At 33.9% G+C, this 8,886-nt stretch overlaps 1 protein-coding gene across 10 annotated transcripts in view; it reads right to left on the bottom strand.

Moving 5' to 3' along the window:
• Positions 1-338: 338 nt before the first annotated feature.
• Stacl (SH3 and cysteine-rich domain-containing protein) overlaps positions 339-8,886 on the bottom strand; it is a 379,844-nt gene continuing 371,296 nt past the window's right edge. For all 10 annotated transcript variants that reach the window (XM_074180450.1, XM_074180451.1, XM_074180454.1 and 7 more), the window contains 2 exons: positions 7,831-8,043; positions 339-1,214 (listed from right to left, as the gene is read on the bottom strand). In XM_074180450.1, coding sequence (XP_074036551.1) covers positions 1,053-1,214; positions 7,831-8,043 — 375 coding nt within the window. In that variant the 3' untranslated portion in view covers positions 339-1,052. The remainder of the gene's footprint in view (positions 1,215-7,830; positions 8,044-8,886) is intronic.

The following is an 8,886-nucleotide window of genomic DNA, read 5'->3' as shown; positions in this document are numbered from 1 at the left end:
TTACCTTTTTCATTAAATTGTTATTGTGAATTTACTTTGCAGTTGCAAAAACTATCAAATATTGATATGCCATGTAAATATTTTTTGAAAATATCAATTCACGACTCAATAATTACTTCTCCTTCATTCATTTTTGAACAAGTTTTGAAACAAAAAGGATATTTTTCAATATTTTCCACTCATGATATTTCTTAAGAAATGAAAAGTAATCCAGAGAAAAATTTATCAAACATATATATATATAAACTATCATATTATTTGGAAAAAATGTCAGTGGAAGAGCTAATTGTTTCTTTGCTCCTAGAAAAAAACATGTTTTCAAACAAGTAAAGGAAGGAACAAAACAGAAGGTTTGGTTTTTATGAGAGTGATGAACATATCCAAGGTAATACGTTTTGATTATTGGAAATTATCATTTTGAAACTCTGTAGATTTTTCAATATTCTGCTGCAATCGTCTGAAGTACCAAACAATGTTTAAATCCTGACAAACAGAGGCCTGCTGTTCGATGAAATATATAAATTATTCCTATACAGACTGAATTTTTCAACGTCTTCGCTTATTGTGTATATAGAAGATATTTTCAAACCGTTTCTGTTTGGTATAATCTGAAAGCTAGGTTTATGATTGTTCAAATTACTAGAACCCTGTAAGAGCAACGGTCTTTTTTGAGAATCGGATTTAGATCGACTGAAAAAATTTGCCATGTGCTTAGGAGTGGAGAGTCTGATGGACAGAGGTCGCTTGGTGGAGGAAAATGGAGCTTTACCATGCAGAAATGCAAGTTCATTCTTTCTTCTGTTCAATACGTTATTGTAAACATTCGTTTCCTTGCTGCTTTTACCGAAATTATTATAATAATACTGTAATATACCTCCAGAATTACTACTGTTTCTTTTGTTATTCGGTTTGTTCGAAACATTGTTTTGGATCATAATTCTGGGAGTGGGGTTGGGGTAGTAGATTTTTTTGAGGGTATTTGATGGTGCATTTTGAGGTTTTACTAAACAAGCGCATAGGGTAGTTGCTTGACAAGCTACTTCGTTGCGGTGTCACACTTCCTGAAGAAACTTCAACGGGCATATTCCCTGACGGTTGTCGCCGGAACGAATCATTACCATACCGTCGAGTTCTTCCCCAATTTGGATAACGATTTGGTCCCTCAGAAGCATGAGACCGTTCTCCCCATCAGATACTTGTAGGTTGTGAGTCACCTGAAATCAGAGATTCACCCAATTATGTGAGGTTTCAAGGTTTTTTGGATGTAACAAACGAAAACCCTCATGTTCAGAATTAGATAAGACATATCGCTTAACTAGAAAACAGAAAATACAATTCAATTATTTTTAGTTACATTAGTGATAGTACCAGTTGGCAAATTTATTTTGAACATCATTTTCAGTTTACATACAGGTTTATTACCCTCAGTGAATTACTGGTGTTGTGCTCTTCATCCACCATTCAGGTTATTAACTATCCTCTGTCTGGATACATACATTTCGATTGATGTATTAACTGAATTGATGAATATTGGAAATGATGAAGACTTTACTGAACATTGTTTCTGTTTATCCGAATAAATGAAGAAGTTCAGTATTGAACATAACGAATGTTCTAATTGATTTTTTAATCCATTGGGGTTGGAAATTTTTTGTACTCTGACTATCAGAAGATGAAATAATTCTGGACCATGATAAAAATACATCTCTGTGTGTAACTTTTGTTGAATGCTGGTACGTTTTGGGATGAATCAGTGAGAAATCTTGTTTAATTTTCTTTGTTTGTTGATCGAAATGTAAATTTGTTTGTGTACACCCAAGTTAAACACCCAACGAAAACTTGACTCTTCCTGTAAGTTAGAAATGGAAGTGTAATCGAAAATTTCAGAAAACACATCAATTTTTATTTCAAGGAGGTCTAATTCTGATATCAGAAACTACCCCCCCAATGCCATGAGAGGTCGAGTTATACATCATTTGAAAGATCTTTTGTTTCTCTATTACTTCTGTGCAGGTCTAGATTTGAAAAATGTATCTTATTAGTAGTAAACGTTCTGAAATGGACGACACTGTTGCTTTTTTTCTGCAGTGGTAGTTTTTGTTGAATCTAGTTGTCGCAGAACAAAAAGTAGAAAGTTGGCCACTGTCACTTCTTCACGAATTATTATTCAGTCATTTTGTTCACTGTGTTCCAACATGGTGTATTCTACTGAAGAAGTAATAATAATGAATGTGCTAAAGCTGCTGCAAGAATTTATAACACCAATCATTCAGACCACAACGTGAGCCATCAATACGTTGAACAGTTAATGAATGAGTTTCGAACGGTTCTATTTACAACAGAAAATATGAAGTATCCCGTCCTGTCAGAAATAACGAAGTTGAAGTTGCAGTTTTAGGACATGTACAAATGAATAATCGACAATCTATCGGACAAGTAGCTAGAGCGTCTGTTGTATCAGATGCTATTGGTTTTCGGATTTCTAAAGCCTACAAACTCCATTCTTCAAAATAAGGCTAGTTCAGGAATCAAACGAAAATGATCCTGATCGACGACTTCAGTTTTGTGAGGTGTTCAGTGAAAAATTGGGTAATAACCCAAACCTATTAAACAATACATGTTTTTCAGACGAAAATTCTTTCATGTTGAATGGTGAATTGAGTAGACATAATTGCCGTTATTTGAGCGATGTGATCCCTCATTCAGTGATGGAAACATTCACAAACTCCACAAAAATTTAATGTCTGGGCCGGCATTCTTGGTATACATATTGTTGGGTCATTCTTCATTGAAGGTAATCTCAATGAAGACTCACACTTGAATCTATTACAAGATTCTGTAGATCCTATGATTACACAAATTTTAGAAAATGATGACAATTTAGTAGAAAATGAAATGACATTTCATTGAAATGAATAATAATAATGTACGGAACGCTTTCGAGAGTAGACTGTATTATTCTATTGTACTATAGTCCGTTCATAATTTGTTGATAGCTCACTGCAAGTTTGACCCTCATTAGAGAACTGAAATACAGAGAGGACAGCTAATATGATATAATAACAAAAATCAAACTAAAACTGGCAGTTTAAAATGTTTTCGACTAACCCACCTTGTATCTGTAGAAATACAATACAACTATAAAACTTTTAATCCGATTATGTAGGTATTTTGAGTGGAAATGAGTGACCAGTGTCGTAGAGTATATGATTAAAACATTAGTTACTTTAAATAAATAAATATATTAATATTCTTAAACTGTAGGTACTGTAAACTGTATTTTTATTTTTAAAAAATTTCTTTATTTTATTCAAAAATAATAAGTTACTTACAATTTGTAAAAGACACATTTATTTAATTAATACCTATTTTTAAATGATATAAACTACGATTACTTACAAAACTATTCAAATTCAAAATAAACAGGATCATCTTCGGAATCCGAGTCGTCTTGCAGATAAATAATTAGCGGTTGTGTCTCTACAGTCGCATCAATTATATTGTCAAGATCCCACATTTTTTGTTCTTCTTCTATTGCATGTCTTACTGCATCTCGCCAATTTTGTTCTGTAATATGTTGTGAAGACTCATATAACAATTCACGTACAGCTTGTATTTTATATGACGTATTTTTTCTAGCCACATAGCTTTTCATTTGTGCCCAAATGAGTTCAATTGGATTTAATTCGCAGTGGTAGGGTGGAAGTCTAAGGACTGTGATGTTTCGTCTTTCCGCCATTTTGTCAACTACGTATTTCTTGAACTTAGATTTGTGTTGCCGGGCAATTTTTAAAGGTTCTGCTTTAACCATTCCATCTTCGTAAGGCAGGGACTTATTCCGCAGCCAGTCAATGATATCCTGTTTCTTCCACGCAGTCGTTGGAAGTCTTTCAACTAGTCGTGAATGATAAGGTGCATTATCTAATACTATAATTGAGTTTGGTGGTATATGTTCAATCATCTGCTCAAAATACTCTTCGAAAACATCAGCTGTCATCTCCTCGTGATAGTCTTTTGTGCTTTTGGATTCAAATTCCAACAAAACATGCTTAGCAAATCCTTTTTCACTGCCAATGTGAGAAACTATTAATCTACTGCCTTTACCAGAGGGTGGGGAAATACCAGTAGACCAACCTTCCATAAAGGCTTGCCTGGAGCTTGATATATTTTTATCTGTCCAAATTTTTGTGAGAGTATGACCTGCGTTTACCCACGTTTCGTCCTGATAGTAAATTGGCCTTCCTTCAGCCCGAAATTTTCGTATAGATCTTAGATACTTTCTTCTCCAACATATTATCTCTTCTCGGTCAATCAAAAGTGATTTTCGGTCTGATTTCTTCCACCGGAAATTTAATTCTTTTAAAACTTGCCACAATTTGGTTCGTCCGACATGAGGCAAATCCGGGTCGTCTCTAACTTCTTGTAAAATTTTGTTTAAGTTGGGTATTTCTTTTTTGTAATAAAATTCGTGAATTTTCCTTCGAATACCATTTTTGGCAAATTCATCAATTTCAATAGGTTTTCTCCCCCTCTTTAAGTATTCGTTTGTATGTGGGTTAGCTATACCTTTTTTTTTTCTTTCTGATAGGAACCTATATATTGTTGACTCCCCTACGCCCGTCATGTTGGCACAACTCTTGATTATGTTCTGAACAGTGTTTGTGGGATTCTGAGAAACCAGAGCATCGTGAACGTTCAAAACAATAGTCTTCTCTCTTGGTGAATAGACAGACTTACTGACTCTACGCAACAGTACCGGTGTAAAACTTGATGATGATGATGATGATGACGAAGCCATCGCAAGCAATCAAACAAAACAAGCAGGAACGAAAGGTACGTATATGTTTGTAGGAATATGAAAAAAAGTTACTCACGCACTGCACAAAATTCGCAAAATAAATATTAGAGACGTTAATTACTGCCGTAGACGCCGAAACACCAACGAGCCGTAAATTAAATGCGATTAAAAAATGTACTAAACCAAAAATTATTTTTGTTCGTAACAACTTCACCCTTTCAAGGCAAGTTTCGAATATAAACTGAAGCTTTATATTTAATGAATAAATACCTCAGGAACCTCCGCCTATGATTTTACGAGTTTTACGACCGTTTTATGACTTGGGCCCTCATTTTGTGCTATCGACAAATTATGAACGGACTATAGGCGGAGGTCATTTAGAACAATTCATTCGTTGATTTTGTTTCCACTGATATTATTTGTTGTTGATTTCCTCATTAAAATTGAAATTAACATCCTATTTCATAACGAATGAAAACAAAAATACAGAGTTTATAGAGGGACAAAATACCTTTCAAATGATGTATCACTCGACCCCATGCCAAAGAAAAACATAGGGTGGGTAGTTGATGACCGCAGATGAGTGAAGTTTCGGGTATGATATCCTTATCAGAATTAGTCCCCTTGAAAAAAAAAATTGACGTGTTCTTCGAAATTTGCGATTACACTCCGTTTCTGACTCACAGGAGGGTTAAGTTTTCGTTGGAATGCCCTATCTATAGAGTTTTCTCTTTTCTAGTAATTTCGTTTCCTTATACAGACATTCGGTAGAGTACTCTTTGAGGTTTTTTGAATAATATTTCCAAATGAATAGTACTGGTATTTTATCCCAACACCAAACCGTTATTTTTAACAACTCGACACGTGTTTCAATGACCAAGTGATCATCTTCAAGCGAAGGAAGAAGAAGAAAATTTTCCTTCCTCTTGAAGATGATTACTTGGTAATTGAAACACGTGTCGAGTAGTTGAAATTAATGGATAATTTCAGCACTTCGATAGGTGTTTCAATAACCAAGTGATCATCTTCAAGAGGAAGATTAAAAGTCTTCTTCTTGGAATAGCGTAAATTTTCGATTGAAACACAGTCGCATAGGTTCCTAGGCAGGCTGATATCTCTGTCATGGGTCTGCGATTGAAAACACCTGCACCAGAACCGGAAGTTGTTTTTGATCCATCTGTGAACCAAAAACTATCTGCTCTTAACATTTTCTTCTCCCGGAGGATCCAGTCCTCTCTACTCGGGAACACTACTTTATAAGACAGTTCGTGAGAGAGACAGTGTGCCACTGTCAACATTTCAAGTGTTTTTGAGCACCTAATTCCATTTCCTACAGAAAATTTCATTTTTCGAATCCATTAATTCTTATGCAAAAATGAACTCTCACTAACAAACTGAACATGCTAAACTGTGAACATTATTCAAGACGAGTATAGCAACATGACAAGATAACTAATGAAATGTACGTAGCGTACGAAAATTAAACATCCACTCTGTTCTTTGAACGGTCCACGTGCAGTCGATAAAATGCTCTTGGTAGTTTTTTGATGACACGAAACATATTGCTGGGTACTCCTTAATATAAAAAAAGCATTTTACATTTTTAAACGCTCTATATTAGCTTCACCTGTATGTATGTATGTATGTTTGTTTGCTTGTAACTCACAAGCTCGGGATCTGTATTGACAGAATTATCGACATTATTATTGATTGATCTATTGGCGGGCAGATGGCGCTGTACGCAACCTCCTTGATAGGTTGTTCAAAAGAAAATCAAAATGAAAAATGGATTTTGAAAATTAAAATTGTTAGCGAAATTTTGTACTACAGATGAAATATTTAGATATTTAAATATTTTGAATTACTCGTGATTTAGTACAGAAAAAAGTTTTGAACGAAACGGAAGATACATTTTAAAATCTAATTCGATTATTTGAAAGCAAACCAGAATATGGATTTCAACAATGAAAACGTTATCGTAAATTGTACACTTAAAAAATTCAGTTACTCAAATATTTAAACAAATCGGAAAATTAGAATTAACATGCTTGACATACATATCAAATCAAAAGATTAAATTGAAAAATAAAATTATTCAACGAAAAAATATTTTGAGTCCATTAATATTTTGAATGAAACTTCAAATCAAAAGACCAAGACTGCATTGTTTTTTGAGATTATTACTGCAAATTTTCTCTTGACTTCGAATCAAATTTTACAACTGTCCGCCTTCTGTTGAAGACCTCCAACTTTATTATGTCTGTTAAAGATTTATAATACTAGTGACTAGAAACTGAAAAGTTGAAAATAATTTTTTTGTAAATAAGCTTAAAACAATAGCGAACGAAAAATACTATTATTGTGGAAAAAGCGTGGGCGCTCTGTGCCATATTTTTTGTATATCAAACGCCCGTCGCTTTTTTTTACAATAATACTGATATTTTCCGTTCGTTATTGTTTCAAGCTTATTTAAAAAATGTTTTTAACTTTTCAGTTCGATATTTTTCAAAAGTGTGTATTTTAGTTTTTTAAAACTATATTTATTTTACTTTTCAGTTTCATATGCTATAAAAGCGTATTTTTAAGTTTCTTCAAACTATATTTATTATTGTTGAACCATGTTGTCTCCGAAACTGTTGCTTTATGAATTTCAGAACAATGTCAATGCAAAAGCGGATAATGCATAGTGACGTCGATGGCATTTAAAAATAGTAACACTGTTACATGTTTTAATAACAGTTGACAGATTTTTTTTCCCTCAATAATAAAGCTATCAATAAAAATTTACGTAGTTGAATTCTGTTACGTTATACTGTTGGTGAGACTGCGAATAATATTTATCCTTTTGAGGTGCCTTGATATTGCTGATAACGATAGTAGCCGCTGCTGTTGATACTGATAGAAAAACGTATTTCCAAATAGACGATATATAAAATCAAACTCCGTTTAGCATGAAAAATGTATGTAAAAACTTGATCTCTCGTTCAAGATTTTTTTCAGAGAAGTGATTGTACCATTGACAACTATCTTACCTGAAGAGGCTTCTCTCCAGACGACAACTTGGAAACATACTTCGAAGGAAAGAATCCGACGCGACCCAAACATTTTCCTTTCCACCAATCTGAGTCTGAAGTATCAATAACTGTGACCTTGTAACCAGCTTTCAGATCGAGTTCATCCTGATGACGGGACTTGAAGTTGTATAAAACCACATACAGATTGGTCGGGAGTAATCTATGAGATTTCTGTTGAGAGAATAAACATGGCAAATAATATTACTCGTATAATAAGCGTTGACATAGATATATGTGGAACGTTCTAAAAATTTCGAAATTTTTCCTGATTAGGGTGTAAAAATGCAATGGCTTGTTCAGGCACTGACTTTATGAAAACAGGTCCGGAAATGCATTGTTTCCGAGATACAGGGTGTTGAACTTATTTGAAAATTTCTTTTTTAATTTATATCGTGACTATTCCTCATTCAATTTTGGTGAGATTTGGCAATGGTAGTTTCAATGATGAAAAGATATTTTTAGCCTTGATTATGTATAAATAATCGAGTCCAGTGACTTGATTTGATTCCAAGGCTTGTTTCATAAGAATTGAATGCATAAGAAATGAATGCAAACAGTAAATGAATAAATCTAAAGAAATGAACGATAAACGTTCAAGCAAGTCTCGAATATGATAATTTATTGAATAGTAATTTATTAAATCCTTCATGATTACAAGTTGATAGAGGATACCTACAGAGTAGGTTGAATGGACTGACGTCTATCAGAAAACAACTACTCCAACAGGCGTCATTGCAGGAATCTTCACATAAAAATTCCTGCATATGCAATTGAAAATACAACTACTGAAAGAGTCGACGTACAATTCTGGAACATGCACACTTGCAGACCGGTTTCGGGTTCATTAGCCACTCATCAGTGCAAAATAGTGGCCATCATCGATCTAAAGTCAATGATATTCCACAATTGAAAATCGGAATTTTTTCAGAGTATTTCATTCCTCTTCCGAAGTTTGAGCGAACATCACAAAATATCACTCCTGATTCCTCTGAATAAGGAAGGAAAACTTTCTTT

The sequence above is a fragment of the Leptinotarsa decemlineata genome, unplaced genomic scaffold, assembly GCF_025532065.1.
Source record: "Leptinotarsa decemlineata unplaced genomic scaffold, Ldec_3_MD MMD2_tig00026294_RagTag_RagTag, whole genome shotgun sequence".
NCBI classification, from domain to species: Eukaryota; Metazoa; Arthropoda; class Insecta; order Coleoptera; family Chrysomelidae; genus Leptinotarsa; species Leptinotarsa decemlineata.
This window is presented reverse-complemented; position numbering and strand designations above follow the sequence as displayed.